General features: G+C 38.2%; 3 protein-coding genes across 3 annotated transcripts; 2 read left to right on the top strand and 1 right to left on the bottom strand.

The window, feature by feature from the left end:
• The first annotated feature begins 1,761 nt into the window (after window positions 1-1,761).
• LOC118328642 (protein S100-B-like) lies at window positions 1,762-2,299 on the top strand. Its single transcript, XM_035662486.1, has 2 exons — window positions 1,762-1,905; window positions 2,034-2,299. The coding sequence occupies exons 1-2, from the start codon at window positions 1,777-1,779 to the stop codon at window positions 2,184-2,186; spliced, it is 282 nt and encodes a 93-aa protein (XP_035518379.1). The 5' UTR covers window positions 1,762-1,776; the 3' UTR covers window positions 2,187-2,299.
• Window positions 2,300-2,377: 78 nt separating this feature from the next.
• LOC118328635 (peroxisomal succinyl-coenzyme A thioesterase-like) lies at window positions 2,378-8,866 on the bottom strand. The gene is made up of 12 exons (XM_035662472.1): window positions 8,767-8,866; window positions 7,246-7,370; window positions 6,075-6,284; window positions 5,565-5,664; window positions 5,045-5,235; window positions 4,772-4,947; window positions 4,547-4,663; window positions 4,239-4,324; window positions 3,908-4,001; window positions 3,719-3,799; window positions 3,476-3,611; window positions 2,378-3,375 (listed from the first exon to the last, which is right to left on the bottom strand). Exons 2-12 carry the CDS (start codon window positions 7,349-7,351, stop codon window positions 3,275-3,277), a joined length of 1,398 nt encoding a protein of 465 aa, XP_035518365.1. The 5' UTR covers window positions 7,352-7,370; window positions 8,767-8,866; the 3' UTR covers window positions 2,378-3,274.
• A 710-nt stretch (window positions 8,867-9,576) lies between these two features.
• On the top strand, window positions 9,577-14,511 carry sys1 (SYS1 golgi trafficking protein). Its single transcript, XM_035662484.1, has 4 exons — window positions 9,577-9,712; window positions 11,021-11,283; window positions 11,385-11,452; window positions 11,782-14,511. Exons 2-4 carry the CDS (start codon window positions 11,122-11,124, stop codon window positions 12,020-12,022), a joined length of 471 nt encoding a protein of 156 aa, XP_035518377.1. The 5' UTR covers window positions 9,577-9,712; window positions 11,021-11,121; the 3' UTR covers window positions 12,023-14,511.
• The last annotated feature ends 1,733 nt before the right edge of the window (window positions 14,512-16,244 follow it).

Here is a 16,244-nt window from a genome sequence, read left to right as displayed (position 1 = left end):
GGAATGGTCTTGTAAATAGTTGAATTTAAGTTAGATTTTTGTTTTTGTTTCATTTGAAGAGGCTAAGACCAGAATGCATAATACATAAAAGGTAGAAAAGGCTCTAGGAATATAACTGACATGTAAATAAAACCAAAAAACAACAATAACATACTCTGAGACAGTCAAAGTGACATTTTATGACTGGACTACATCAGTGTTTACAACCAGCAACTTAGATCGTATGAAGATGACACAGACCTCTTTTAAGAGAATAAAAACATTACTTTATAATTCAACTGCTACCTCGCTTTTAAAATTTTTTTAAAGGGTCATTTTAATATATGGTCAATAAACATCAATATATGTGAGTAGTTGCAGTGGTTCTTCTCTGCATGTGAATCAGAGAGCCCAGAAACTAGAAGGGTGGTGGCTTGTTGTCAGGAAACATATTATACAAATTTCCAACCCAAATTATGTTTGGTAATTAAGCCCCAGTAATCTTCTCTTCAGATGAAAGAAGAAAGCGGAAACAGTCGTCTCTGCCTCTGTAGAGCTCACTGTTGTGGATGTGTAGTGTGTATTTGGGCAGGTATTTTAAGACTGACATTGTGTTCATGTTAGAGAGAGCATCCAGCTTTGGCTGTTGCAATATTATGAACAAATTCTTACTATGATGTTCTTAATATATTAATATCCTAACTCTTTAGTTAATTTCTTTAAAAGGGATGTCACAGCTCAGCAAAAGCCTTCCTCAGTATCTCTGTAAAACCTGAAACCACAAACACAGTGTTGAGTGCTATCAGCACTGTTACCATTATAGAGGCTTTACATTATGTTCTCTGTGGAACCTAAATAATGTCAATTCACTGTTATTGTGTTTCGTGTGAGTCTAAATAAGTGTTTTGTCATTGTTTCACAGCCAAAATCCTTAGCACAATCCTTTGTATAACAATAAAGCTTGTCTACACATTCACAAACGTTAACTTCTCACACTGTGTTTGTTTCTCAGGTTCACAGAGGGTGATATGCACCTACAGACTTTGAAATTACTTCTAAACATTATTTCATGAGCTCAGATGTTATTGATTTTTGTTTGTGCCCATAGACATGCTTCATTTTAGGCAAACATTGCAGTCTGTAGGCATTTAGCATTTTATTTCACTTCATATGAAGTACTCAACATGCAAGACATTATCTGGAAGTAACCAATAGTATTGAAGTTTGCAAGACTGAGAGTGGACCCTCACCACAGCGGAGCCGACAAACCGCAAATGGCAGGGAAATGCATCCACTACACTAGTTCAAGTACTCACACATATAGGAGAAATGAGACACTTGATCACAGTCAAATGACAAATGAAACATTTTTAAGAGATGTTTTTTGGTCAAGGCTCTGACTGCTGGTATCCATTAGTGGTCCATTAGGAAATGCATGGCAGAAGGCTTTGTGTGGTTGATCAATACAGTGTAGTGTCCACAGTAAAGAGGGCGAGGCAGTCAACACACTGCTGAAGAATATCAGTGGTACCCAGGCTCCTTACAAGACAGAGCAGTTTCTTCAGATGGCGGTAAGAAATACTAAATGTTTGTTTTTATACATTTGAAATGTATTCTTGATTATCTTGATGAGTAATGTAAGTTAAGGGCATGCATCATGTTACCATGTATTTAATGTATTTAAAACATACAGAAAGATAATTATCTCCATCATGGCAGCCGTCATGTGGGAGCAGCACATTTGAGTGTGAAGTGGGAACTGATTTCAATTGTTTGGTGCAGGTTTCAGAGGGGGATATGTCAGACCTGGAGAGTGGCATGGTCAATATTATCAGAGTTTTCCACAAATACTCTGGTCACAAGTGCAAGCTGAGGAAAGCAGAGCTCAAAGCGCTTATTAACAATGAGATGAGTCATTTTATTATGGTAAGTTATGGAACTGAAAGAGTATAAATTGGCATTGTTTATGGCTCGTGATAATTAAAAAAATACTTTTAATTCATTGTCCATCGCCTGCAAACGTTTTATTTTATTTCAATTTTCCTGCTGAACAGAAAATCCAAGAGAATGAAACTCTGGATGAGCTCTTTGCGGACCTCGACCAGAACGGAGACCTGGAGATTGACTTCAAAGAGTTCATCACCCTCATCGCCATGGTCACCTCAGCGTGCCATGAACTCTTCATCCCGAACTACCATAATGATTAGTTAGTTAGGTTGTTTGTTTAGATCCCCATTAGCTACTGCATTGTCACAGTAGCTACTCTTCCTGGGGTCCTCTTTCGTATTCTTAAACAATACTTCTATAACAGAAACTATATCTGTACACATCCATCACATTCATATTCACTATGAGACACAATACACAACACAACACTAAGACACCAAAGCCTGTATACTACATACAATAGCTCTATAAAATAATTTAATTTCTTACATAATTAAGACAAGAAATCACGTTGCATCTTATAATGTTTACTCATTAGTACTTATTAAAAATTTGAGCATCACAGAAAATGTCTGATTTGTTTATGTGGGACTGAGTGATGTACTACTGAGTGTATATGAACAAGGTGTCTGATAAGATTTTAACCAAGATGGATCTTTGTTAGAACTTCTGTTTAGTTTTGTATAAGTTTGTTGTATAGAATGAAATGTACATTGTACTTAGTTGTCCGTGAACATTATTTATGCCTGTTATTATTTTAAAGGCTACAGACAGTCATTGGAAATTAGCAGTAGCTAAAAATGCTGTGATACATTGTACTGCGGTGAATTGTTGAATGCAATTATCTGTGTATACTGTATCTGTCCCTATCAAATAAACATGAAATTAAATGAAAATTAAGGACACAGTGATACTGGATGTAGCCAATATCCTGTATCTCTAAACAAACAGTCTGAGCTGGGCCACCTTGTGTCAGGACAGCAGCAACAATTTACTCCTGCAGATGTAGACATGTAACGTGTCCCATCTAGAGGCAAGACAAATAACGGTGATATAACATCTATGAGTCTAAACTGCTGCTAAAATGACTTTTCTTCCCTTCTGGTGGTGTTCATGGCAGGTTAAGGACTGTTCTGACAGTGACCAATCAGCTCCCCCTGGGGGAGAGCCATAGCCTGCTACATATGAATTACACAGCACTTCTAGGAGGTCCTTTACGTCCAGAAACAACACATTTCTTTGTCTCCCTGGATTCTCTGCTAGTAAATCTTTCTCCGATAAAGGCAGCATTTCATGTCACATTTATGAGTAGCCGTTTTCTATCTCACGATTTTTATTCACCATAGATTCACCCTCTTAGATTACTTTCCATAAAACCCAGGATCTTATTCCAGGCATCTTCCTGGGCAGCAGCGTGGGGTGTGAGATGACCTCCCCACAGAGTTATCCCTGCAGGAGAAAGAACGGCATTACAATTAATATTCAATATTACAACGAACAGTCTCATATAAAAAATTTAATGACAACAAAACTCCGGGATGGGGCTCACGCTTTTTTGGTTTGACGCTCCACAGGGATGTTCTTGAATTTGGTGTGTATGGCGGTTCAATCAGGTGACCAGCACCCGGGTACGACAGACGGGTGAACAGCTGGGATTTACCTGCAGCCCTCAGGGTCTCCTCAATCTGATAACCAATAACAAAGTGCTTTAACAACCACCAATAACTGTACGGTGAACAAAAAAAACAAAACTGTTTGAGAAATATCTATTACTAAAAAAAAATCTATCTACCAGGTTTGCATTCTCTATGCTGGAACAGCTCAGGTCATCTTCACCCACTATGTACATTACTGGACAGGCGAGGCGCTCAATCTGCAAAAACACAAAATGTCAATGATACAAAATATTTATACGTGTGTGTGTGTGTATAGTCAGTGTGCTGTGGTGGATTCAGGGGGCAGGATGGTGGTTTCACATCACCTTCACTTTGCTCTCAGAGGAAAGGTTAGCAGGCAAGGAGACGTCTCGGAAACTGACGTGCCCTTGATCATCAAACGTCCAATATTTCTGTTCACTAACAAAGAGAACAGAGAAAAAACGTATCAGAACAGCTGTCTTACTAGATCTCAACCAATAAGACAATGAAATTAAAAATGAACTGTTCATTTATAAAAAATAAGTTAAATAAGAGTATTTTAGTCTATAAGCTTACAGTAAGTATGACACCTGAAACAAGCCCCAATCAGCCCACAGGGCTGTCTTAAAAATAATAATATGCCATTATTATCCTGCAACTTTAATTACCATTTACCTTTCAAAATCTTCTGTCTTGCCATCTGCATCTGAGAGCTTGGTGGTACTTCCTATGGGGCCATTGATACAAATCAAACAGGATGGCTGGAGAAGAGAACATAAATTGTTGAAAGTCAAAGAGAACTTCATCCTACAAGCTGAAACTTAATAAAGTCATAATTAACATTCTGCAGCTAGAGATGTAGTATACTTTTAGACTGATTCATTCTAAAGTAAGAGGTGTTATTTTTCACGTACAAGGAGCTATGTATCGATCCAACTGTAGATTAATAAATAAATGTTCAGACGTAGACCTCTCTGACATACCTTGACACCGGTCTGAGTGGCAATTCGAAGAGTCAGGTAGACTCCAAAGGAGAGACCGATGATCCCAATTCTGTTGGCGCAGACCTGCTGATGATCTTGAAGAAGGTGAAATGCTGACTGTCCAAACAAAAATATCATTAAAGTCAGCTTTTTTCTTTAAAGTGACAGGTATACATAGTGCAGAAAGAAAAAGATGTAGTGTAGGACATCTGCATCTTATCTCACCTTGAAATATGAATCACCAACATTGATGCGGTTTTGTGGGCCGGGCAAATCTCTGTGCCCTATGTAGGCAAGGGACAAGCTAGCATAGCCTCTGGAAGCAAACAGGGCGGAGCGGTACTCCACCAGTCCTCCACCCATTCCCCACAGGTCCAACATGGCTGGAAATGGGCCGGGGCCTACAGGAAATCAGTACAGTAGGTGCTGTTCAGAGGACACAATGTTTCCACGCCAGTCTTGAAACTTGTGAGTGAATGCTTCAAATCTTGTGCTCACCAGGCGGTAAAAACAATGTCCCTACAACTCCATCCTGCCTAATATCTATTCTCTGTACGCCCGGTGCCATGTACCAGCGCTCAGTAGTTACTGCAGCAAGCTCAGTGCTCGGTCTCTCACTGGGTGAAACATGGCCCTCCAGTAAGGACATGTGCACGACGAATGGAGTCTCTACATTTTTCTTCCTCAGCCTGTGAAGAAGAGCACATTTCAGTCAGCGAACATGTTTAGTTTTAGTACTACAGTAACAAGCATTTTAATTTGTGTGACAGTGCGACTCCTGTAATGCTTAAGATGTCACAAATGTGTGACATCATTAAATAATTAACAATTTTTTGGGGGCTTTTATTGCCTTTGAATCGAAATATGGCTTTAAAATGACCACTGTGTTCACTCTACATTAGTAACAGGGTTTAAGTATAGGTCGATGCTACACGTGTATAAGACAACAGATGGTTGGGTTCGATGCCACGAAACATTGATTTCTTTAGCTCTCGGTGAGCTTGTTTTCATCACCTGCCTCAAACCTTCTCTTCCACCAGGAGCCGGCTGCAGTCCCCAGAACAGTCCCATCGGCTCACAGCCTGAATATGAACCTCCGACTGAATGATCCCTGGTCACTGTTGAGGGAACAGAGAGGGAAGGAAGGTTACCAACTGCCTGCATAAAAGTCTAAATGGTTAAAATATTTCAACTATAATTTAATTTCAACTTTACTTTACACACACTTTATTCAGTTTAATTGCTCTTTTGCTGTCTCTGGTTCAAATATCATTTTAGTGACTGTATACATTTTTAAATGAGATGTGACAGTACCTGCTCTGACACTGGTTGTGCAGCAGCAAAGTATGAGAATATAAGACTAAAGCTGCAGAAAAATACAAAATGTTTTAATGTCACACTAATCATGGTGTTAGAACCAGTTTTTATTGTGTGTCTATTGTGTTTTCTTTCAGCAATTGTACAAATTAATATAATAAACTTGTGGTCTTTGCATTATCAGGGACTATACTCTACTACAGGAACTCACAGTTGAGAGTGCCATCTGCATTTGTTTTATAATGTGCGAATGCCTCCCACAGGTCTCCATCCTCACTGTGCATTTGTGCACACACTGTGACAGGACAGTGTGGAGGCAGAAAACGTCCTTTAATGCTGATCTGTTCATCTACGAGGGCGCGAACAGGAGCAGCGGTCAGTAGGGGGGCTTGTCTATAGCTGCTCTTCCACCGGACTCCACCTACGGGTAGAAGAAAAATATACCTTGAATTATGAACAAAAGAGGTATTAGATTTTGTGTCATGTATTAGAGGGCTCATAAAGACCCAACAGACCTTTGCTCAGGAAATAAATTACACAAGGTTTTATAGTTCTGCTAAAGATATCTGCTGCTTTCTGTTAATGAATATTCACCAGTTCTATCTCTACCAAACTATACCTCCACCAAGGCAACAACACAAAATGTGGAAAACACTGCATGCCTTTGGCAGATGCTTTTTGTTCACAGCAGCTTACATGTTTTCCCACACACACACACCTATCAGGAGGAATTCTGGCTTCATTGTTTATACTGTAGTTCAAGGACAGTTTTGGACGGGAGGAGCTGGGAATGAAATCACTAAACCCACAATTAATAGTGTGCTTGGCTAATATGTTTCTGCATCTTAATGCACACATTCATAGCCAGTGAGGAGACACGTGTGCCTGTAGTGCAGTAGTTCATAAGAGAACATGTTTAAAAATTATTCATCTTCAAATGTGTGCAACTTTCCTTTTAAGACGGTTTAGAAGCGTAAACTAATAACTTGTTCTTTGACCCGTGGTCTAACTCTAGAAGTGTCTCAGCAGGTTTTTATGCTGCTCACTTACAAACAAAAATAAAGAGAAACAATGCAAAAAAAACACAAGATGGCAGTCTACAGAAATAATCTCAATTGCCATAATAATACAAAGACACATCTCTGCAGCATATCAACAAAATAGTCATGGGAAAGTCCACAAATATATTTATGGACAAGCACTTAAGTCTAAATAATAATCCTTACATTAACTCATATTTCACATATTCACACACAAAACCGTAGTTGCAGACCTGAAGTATTATAGTATCATTAGCATATTAACTCAGTAGATTTCACTGCTCAGACACAAGCTCTTCTAGAACCCATTTATAAAATACGATAAAGAAATTATGTTCTTACCCACAGCACGATGCAAACATGCCAGGTTCCTGTGTACACTGATGGATGGTATCTTCAGTTCAATGAGCTGCCGTATTGTTGTCACACTGATATGTGCTCGGACCATTGTGGAGCTTCTGTCGACCCTAAGAAACGAGATCAAACACTAAAATACATAAAACAATTCATGTCTATAAGTGATATAAAGTTTCTCTTCTGCAGTGAATGGAGGTGCGGAGTTACATATTAAACCTTGCAACTGATACAAGAGTGAACTGCACACTCTGCTGCCAGGACTTGTCAGGCTCTGTTAGTAATTAACCTTTGGACCTTTGTCCTGCATAACTTCCCAGCCAAAACAGAACAGATGTAAGAATCTGCTTTATGACTGGCTATGTCCTGAAAAATTTAGTTTTTTCCTGTTTGCCTGCAGGTTTGAGCCTGCCAAATGTAAATTATTAGTTAAATGCTAGTTTAAATAGATTTTTTGTTTACAATATGTAATGAATTCATGACCAAAACTCTGCTTTGACTCACCTGGGAACTGTCAGTGGTTTCCATTATGTGAAATATTGACAATAATTAGAAATTGAGCCGTGCATACTTCATCTGAAGAATTAAAAAATATATATATAAATGAGAAAAATTTGTAAATATGTAGTTTAAACAGTTGGAGAACTGATTAATTCAATATTTAGTTCAGCTGGAAGTGAACTTCTCAATTAATCTTCTACTTAATGGTGGAAGAAGTACTCAGGTCCTTTACTTAAGATTGAAATAACAATACTGTAATATAAATATATAAAGTGGTAGTAGTAAGCATACCTAAAGCATGAAAACTGAAAGTACCCATTAACAAGAGTGTTTTATTAAAACAAATTAAAAACACTTCCTTCACAGGTTTGCTGACATTTTCAATAAAGTTCTGCCCAGAATGACCCTGACTATGACCTGGCTGTAAACTTTTTGTTGTGGAAATTGTGTTTCAATGTGATCTTCACAGTTAATTTATATTTTATATAGTCACAGTCAGGGTCATTCTTAAAATGATTTTTTTTAATGTAAGTTCAAATATGAGGGAATTATCAGGGTCTTACAATGTTCTTTGAGGTGGCTTTCCCTTTAATTTGATTCACATCTGTACAGTAAAATTACTATTTATTATGATGGTAGTCAGAATCGCTATGAACAGAAATTTTAAGCAATCCTTTAAAAAAAGGGTTCAAATATGAGTTAACAGTCAATGAGTTGCAATTTATTTTAACTTTGCCTTTAATGTTCTTCAAAACAGAGCATATAAATGCTCTCAAATTGTTAACATTCAAAGATCTTGTAAGTAGAAATCAATGGGACAGCGGTTTAATATTAAATATAATGAGGGGTTTCCTATGAGTTAGGCTACAAGGTATCTGCTTGAGGATTTAAGAAACGACGGCTCATGAAGCGCAGTCGTGTATTTCCAATCTGTCACTTCTTCTGTTTGCAGACACACAGTTTATTTATGTTTGGGCTGTCAGTGAACAGTAAATCAAGTTATCTTACCAATACAAGTCCTTTTAGTTGCACAGAAAGTTCCGAAGCAACTTTACGAGCAACACTGAACTAAAGGAGCCATAGAAAGGGGGAGGGCTTGACCCCTTCTGCTTTGGATGACGTTGATCTTTATTATGTATTTAATTTTAGAGGAAATCAGCAAATCTTCGCATTTGAGAAGCTAAACCCAGTCAATGTTTGGTATTTAGTGCTTGATGAATTACTTAAATTATTAATTACTTATCAACTTTGTTTTGTTTAATGACTACTTGATTAATCAACCAATTGTTTCAGGTCTAAAATACAGTTTAGATTAGTAGTGGAAATAATAGATGATACTGTGAAAAAGAATAAATGTTGCTATGACAATATGTCAGTCTGAGTAAAGTCAATAATATGTTGTAATTATTTATTCTGCGATGTTAAATCGTAAACCACATTTCTTTTTTTTTATTGAGAAAAACTTAAACTTTACATTATTTTGCTCTTACTAACAATAAACAAACAATGAAAAATATTTTTATGTATTCGCTACAAATGTTATATTTGAAACTACTGTTACAACTTCCGGAAGGTAAAAGGGAAAGTATTTCAAAATAATAGTTTTCTTACATATATAGAAATGTAAAAAAAAACTACTCGGTTACAAAAATCATTAAGTGCATCGTGGACAGCACAAATGTAGACATTTTATCTCTCGGTTGTTTGCAGTGAACTAATTTCGCAGGAAAACTAGTCCAGATTGACTCGGTTAAGCGTCTAAAGTATTTTACACTGAAGATAAAAGCTAGCGGTTGAGTTTTCCTTCCGGGTCAAACACTGTGACTTCCGTGTTGTTAACAAGGTTTAGCCAGCAGACTGAAGGCCCCGTTGATTAAAGGTACAGTTTTTAAATATAGAAACCAACCCAAGGGATTAATACGGCAGCCTGAAACCTTCCCAACCCAGCAGTGAGGTTTGTATGAGCTGTCTTTGTGTTTTATTCAACTGTTGAGCCGCTCCTCTGAAACACAACAACCGTGCTAACAGGCTGTAACTTCACTTGTTGGTCCTCCTCCGACACCAGGACACTTTTTAACACCCGCGGTTAAAATGTCTAACTGGATATTTATGTTCATTTGAATTGAACGACGCTTATTTAAATACTTTACTCACTCGTCAAACAGAGCTAACCAGCTGAAAACTGGTTTACGTCATGTTTCGCTTTTTATGTTAAGATCCGTGAAGTTGTGTTGGTGGAAAACAGACGAGACTGAAAGAGCTCCTTTTTAAAGCTCCTGTTGCAAAGAGCTCCCTTGTGAAGAGTCCTGTTTTTGAAGAAAGCTCCTGTGATAGCTCCTATAATAGCCTGCTGTTGGCTTTAAATGTGAATATAGGGTCACACAGTCAGTGCTCGATGCACGCAGTGGGGCAGAAGTGTCTCAGTAGTGTGCTCTGCTATATGTACAGTGCTGCTGCTCCTGGTTAGTGTATTTTGTGTAGCTGTCATTACAGCTGCTCAGAGACTGCAGCCAATGATGGTTAGACTGGCACATTTACACACATTAGAGTATGTCCCTGTAACTTTAATCTGTAGAAATACATTTAAAACAGATACATATGTTCATGTACAGGCAGGTGTTTTCATACAGAGGTAGATGCATGTCCATGTTCTTGGGTCAGTTTAGTGAATTACAGCTTTTCTGTTGAATATCTTGTATATGAATGTGACGGATCACAATCGTCTCGTAAACAAGGACATTTTACAATTTAGAAAAAAACAACACAACTGAGGGATCAATCTTAAGATTGTTGTTAATATAAATAAACTTACTTCAAAAATATAATAATAAAACTCATTCCTTCCTTCCCACTATTGCAAAAGGTAACTTTTTATCTGTATTCAAAGTTTACATTTGATATACGAAAGATAAAGGGACACCGTTGTATTGATTACATTCCTGGCCTATTGACAATGATTAGTAATTGACTCTGTAAACTAACTCTGTGGCTGTAATAACTGTTTGTTCTTAAACTAATCACATTCTTCACAGACCAGCACTTGGGTTTTTCAAACTGCTGCTGCACCTAAATTCAAACCTATATTAATATTGTATCTGTTATGATAAAGAGACATAAAGGCACCTCACAGCAATGCACTTGGCTGTATTGTTACTGAAATAGCCACAATCCTCCAGTTGCTGTCCTATTTCTGTGTAATAAAGCTGTTTGCAAACTCAAGATGTGAAACATGTTAATTAAATGTGATCGTTATGTGTTTCAGATTTTGAGATTACACGCAGGTCACACTGGATGGGCCAGCTGGTAACAGTCGGGGCCAGCTGTTAACATCCTTTGGGCCTGTACGTGTAACATCAGTTCACAATGGCCAGTCACTTCCGTAGCTACATCTGGGACCCGGTCCTCATTGTGAGTCAGATTGTGTTGATGCAGTGCATCTACTACAGCTTCTTGGGCCTGTGGTTGGCTGGAGTGGACAGTCTAGTGCAAAGCAGTCGGTCACTGGATCAGATCTTCAGCTATGAAGTAAGTTATACGATCTCTCTGTGACCATCTGTGTAGTGTGTGTCTGTCGCACATTTCTACCCTCCTGAAACGTTCTTTAAATCTTGGCTCTACTTTGGCAGGCCCTTGGCTTTGCAACGATGCAGGGTCGGCTCTCAATGATGGCGTTCATCTTGAACTCCCTTACCAGGTAAATTAGTTCTTCATTTGTACAAAGAGATGAGAACTGTGACACCTCTTACTAAAATGCTGTTGTTCAAGCATCTCCTGATAAAAACTTTCAAAGGTTGTAATTGACACCTGCACAAATGATCCACCAGTAGGACTAAACACTGTTTAAAAAGATGTATATTCACATAGGATAATGATTTCTATAGAGTCGATATGTGGCAGGACTTTACATTGTACAGTTACATAACATTTACAGTTACTTTGCAGGGTCGTCTTTGTATCCACACAAATCTTTTGTCAAACATAAATGAGCACAGCTGAACTTTTTCTGTATCCTTGTGTCGTCAGCGCCCTCGGTCTGTGGTTCTTCATCCGTCGAGGGAAACAGTGCCTGGACTTCACAGTCACTGTGCACTTCTTCCATATGATCGGCTGCTGGATCTATAATTCACATTTTCCAGCCGCCCTGTCCTGGTGGCTTGTCAATGTAGCCTGCATGGCACTGATGGCTGTAATTGGAGAGTACTTGTGCATGCGGACTGAGCTCAGGGCTATCCCAGTCAATAGTGGACCGAAATCTAACCTGTGAAATTGTGTTGACACCACACTGAAAGTCTGTGGACGGTTAACCCCTGAGGAACTGGCTCAGAGGGGGTTTTTCACTGCTCTGCAAAAGAAATGGTGTATGAACCTCTGTCAGTGTAGACGTTGGATTGTCACCCATCTCCTCTTCAAGTGATTCACCAGAAGAACTGATCTATTTATTCACAACTGTCCAAGAAATGTTGGACAGTATTAACTCTGTAGCATACTAAGATATGTGTTTTAATGCTGTTGAAAGCAGACATCAGTTTACACATTTCTCTGAACCTAATGACTATAGATTTGATTTTTTTCTTAGTAAATACATTTTTTGTGTTCATTTTAAGCACAATTGCATGAGCATCCCATTCCCTCAATTTGAGATTTACACGATTTCTTCTTATTTGTTATTTTTGCTTATGTACACGTCTTCGCACACAGGAAATGACAAATTGAAACTTCAGAGCAAATACAAACTGTCTTAAAACAGCAGCAAGAGAGCAACACATGTCAACAGCAGACTTTTCCCTTCTCTTTGTGTTTGTATAATGAGCTTGGCAAACAAACACGACCATCATGTTACAAGATGTTTTGGTTTTAAAATGAAAATGTTCCAGTTACATTTCAGTTTAATGTGCAAGGTTACCTATCACAGCTTTTATTAGAGCTGCGTCTAAAAGTTAAACGTTGGGTAACAAGCTCAGTGTGCAAACAGGTATACTGATATACGATAGTCAATCATTGTGTGAAGCCAAGAGTTCCCTGATTTATAATCTCAACACATAATGGGTCAGAAGTATAAAATCAGGCTTATTGTTTTATCTCTCCGGGTAAGGTTTGTACATTCAGTGTCGTAATTCTCATTTTAGACCTTCCTTGTCAAGCTTGTACAGCATTTTGCACAGCTAGTGTCGTTTGTTTCCGTCTCTTTATGTCATGATGTATTATGCAGTCGATGTGGCCTCTTTGGGGACAGTTTGTCAACCACCAGCTGTGTTCTGACAGCAGGCGGTGTCCCTGAAAACACTATTACTGATTGTGGGGCCATGGCTTGAAAAGTACTGAAATGTGTAGCTCTGATGGTTTCTGGAACAATATCAACTTTAACATTTAATGATGGTTTTTAAAACCCTGTCTGCATTATAATTATTATTAGATAAGTACAGGTCCTGTAACACATACACATCTTTTTATTCTGTGTGGTGACTGTCAGATCAAACCTTTGCAGCTTTGATAGTGTGGACTATGCAGTGTCTTGTTTTGAAATCAGGTAGTATAAGAACATCAGTATGCTGCAGGGGTTGATATTTAAAGGTTGTACAATAGTTTGACATTTTGGGGAATACACATATTCACTTTCTCGCTGAGAGTTAGATGAGAAGATCAGTACTACCTTTGTGTCTGTCCATGAAATATGAAGCTACAGCCAGCAGGTTGTTTGCTCAGCTTAGACTGGAAACTTGGAAAAAGTAATATTCCTGCACCTCTTAGGCCCGCTTATGAAAATGTTATATCTTATTTGATTAAAACCAAAGTATAAAAATGACAAGCTGTACTTTTTACAGGGGATATGTGCAGAACTATATCTTGGCCAGGTGCAGTGTCTTCCTGGAGTCTCCTGGACACTGATTTGTTTGTACGGACTGAATAAATGAGACATAACGTGTTCATTAATGAGCTGAAGAGGAGCCAAGCTATCTGTTTCTCCCTGTTCCCAGTCTTCATGCTAAGCTAAGCTAACCGGCTGCTGGTGGTAGCTTCATATGTATTGCACGTAAGAGTGATATCAATCCTCTCATCTAACCCTCGACTATTAAATACTATTAAGAGTACTCAGCCAGCGTCACCCTGTTATTTGATCATTTTTTAACAAAGGCTGCTCTGAAGGTTTTCACATGCAATGCTACTCTTTGTATTCTTTGCCATAAACGTTCCTTTTTATAATGTATTTAAATTCAGAGAACTCGAGAGATGGACCTATTCATGTAAATCAATTTGCTGACTTGTTTCTAGTGCAGGAACATAACGGACAAGGTGTACATATTTTTCTTTTTCCTCCTCTGTGAAGATTTAAATATAGGGTGTTGGCACCAGCATCAAGCAGCTATCGTACAGTGTAAGTACTTTGTGCATATGCTGTTAAATAAAATACTACCAGTTCATATGGATCGGGAAAAAAGTGTAAAACTGCAGGTGAAAAAATAATTGGCCATTATGCTTCAGACGTCAAAGATAAGTCTTCTAATGATGAGCGCGCGTCTTTGGATCTCTGATAGTTTTCCACCCCGGGCCCCCGACCCTTCATTTTCTCCCTCAGCTGCGGAAGTGTCCAGGTGGAAGGAAGCAGATGGGAGAGTGCTAACGAGTTGAAAGAGGCTGGTTGTGATCCTCATTACCAACGCTTTGCTTCAGGGAGGGCTAAAAACAGAAACTACTGTAGTAAATGAGTCGTACAACAGAGGACTTACTGGATCGATTAAATGTTCCACTATTTTACCACTATTTGTGTTTCCGTCATTTTGCTGAAGGTGATGCGCACACATATATACACACACTGTATGTTTTAAACATGGTGCTTTATTATTACAAACACATTTCTTTGCCATATATTGCTTTATACAGTCTTGTAATTAGTGTGCTTTTCTATCAGTAAACAGAAAAAAAAACATGGATATTGAACTTGTTTTACATTCAGAAGTTCTTTCCATGTTTAAATTGTCTTTATGGTTTTTTTCTCGTGGTCTAATGCTTATGATAACACAATCATTTTCATGCTTTCTTCAACAGCATATGAAGGGATAAGAGTTCTCTCTTTAGAGGTGACCGTACATATTGCTCATGCTTTGAGGACATCACAACTGTTTTTTGTATTCTCACCACCAGACACACAATGGATGACATAATGCTACCACTCGTGTAACATGAAATAAATAGGAACAACTAGAACAAACATGCTAATGGAGGTAAGGGAGGTGGGGGTGGGTGGGGTAATGAATCTGCATAAAAAGGATGCTGATACACTGAGGAACTATTAGCCTAACTTCATGCACAGGTCAACGCCACTGTACACTTTTGTCCAAGGTAAAATCAACAGACGGTTCATTATTCTGAAGCACTGTCACTAAAATGATCATGCATTTGTGACAAAAGAGAAGATGGAAAATATTCAAGGACCGCAGTAATCATCCAAAATGTGATCGTGTCTGTTGGGACCGTGAGTATTGTGCAAATGAGGACAGTTTTTGAAAAACAAAACCAAACAAAACCAAACAAATAGATGCTATTGCTTATTCATTTTTAATTTGTTCGGAAACTAGGCGACTGTTGCAGTAATAGTAAAAGCATCTTTGTAAAGGAAATTTAACGTAAGTGGTTAAAAGGCCATTACAATTAGCGATATCTCATGGGGGTTTTATGGCTAAATGAGTGGGAATGATACAAACTGTTGCACCCATTAACTCACTTCTGTTGATGAGATTCATGGCAGTCGTCGTTTGCTGCTTAACATTTGGGGATTTTGTTTTCAAAAATTGATCAAAAGATTAAAACAGATAAATAGGGCACCAGATTTGGAGTCTATTTAGTCTAACAATATAATTATGCAATGGATTAATGGGTCAATCTTTAATTGAAATAATATTGATACAAAAGCAATTTTATGGATATTTTACAAAAATAAACCTTTTTTTTTTGTATTACAACAGCAGTTAATTTTGCTATTGCATAATATTAGGCTTCATTAGAGATTAATTATAGGCATTTAATGTAAAGTAAATACTGTGTGGGAGTACCCAGGCATTAAAATAGGACTATTCAGAGAATTCTCATTATTACCTTGGGATTCATGATTATACAGATTCCTCTTTGAATATCTGATCTGGTCTATCTGTGTACTGTATCACATTTCTGTAATATTGTCTTGATTGCAAAGTGAGCATTTTCGCACAAGGTGGAACAGAAATGGGTGAAACAACACTGAGCATCCACACTTCAGATTTTCTTATTACACACAAACATCAACAGGTCAGAAGTTTGATCGAGCTTAAGACTGAACCAACGCGAGGGCGAGGCTGTGAGAGAGTATGAGAGGAGCTGGAGAGGTGAGCGTGTGACGATGCCGTGTCAGATGTCTGTTTTTGGTGTCTTTATAGCAGCCGTGCAACATTAACCACAGTGGGTTGAAGTGTTGGGGGGTGGGGATGGGGGGAGGGGGGCATCAAAAGTTTTAT

This window comes from Morone saxatilis, unplaced genomic scaffold, assembly GCF_004916995.1.
Source record: "Morone saxatilis isolate NCDOM2014 unplaced genomic scaffold, NCSU_SB_2.0 Contig18, whole genome shotgun sequence".
NCBI lineage: Eukaryota > Metazoa > Chordata > Actinopteri > Moronidae > Morone > Morone saxatilis.
The sequence above is the reverse complement of the archived record's forward strand: the minus strand, read 5'-3'. Positions and strand labels throughout refer to the sequence as shown.

Excerpts from the sequence above, each read along its gene's own strand:
- LOC118328635 (XM_035662472.1), bottom strand. The coding sequence starts at position 7,351 with ATGGTCCGAGCACATATCAGTGTGACAACAATACGGCAGCTCATTGAA. Across the intron at positions 5,665-6,074 it reads TGCAGATGGCACTCTCAACT|TGACCAGGGATCATTCAGTC; the intron begins GTGAGTTCCTGT and ends TTCCCTCAACAG. Across the intron at positions 4,948-5,044 it reads GACATTGTTTTTACCGCCTG|GCCCCGGCCCATTTCCAGCC; the intron begins GTGAGCACAAGA and ends GATTTCCTGTAG.
- sys1 (XM_035662484.1), top strand. The coding sequence starts at position 11,122 with ATGGCCAGTCACTTCCGTAGCTACATCTGGGACCCGGTCCTCATTGTG. Across the intron at positions 11,284-11,384 it reads ATCAGATCTTCAGCTATGAA|GCCCTTGGCTTTGCAACGAT; the intron begins GTAAGTTATACG and ends CTACTTTGGCAG. Across the intron at positions 11,453-11,781 it reads ATCTTGAACTCCCTTACCAG|CGCCCTCGGTCTGTGGTTCT; the intron begins GTAAATTAGTTC and ends TTGTGTCGTCAG.
- LOC118328642 (XM_035662486.1), top strand. The coding sequence starts at position 1,777 with ATGTCAGACCTGGAGAGTGGCATGGTCAATATTATCAGAGTTTTCCAC. Across the intron at positions 1,906-2,033 it reads AGATGAGTCATTTTATTATG|AAAATCCAAGAGAATGAAAC; the intron begins GTAAGTTATGGA and ends CCTGCTGAACAG.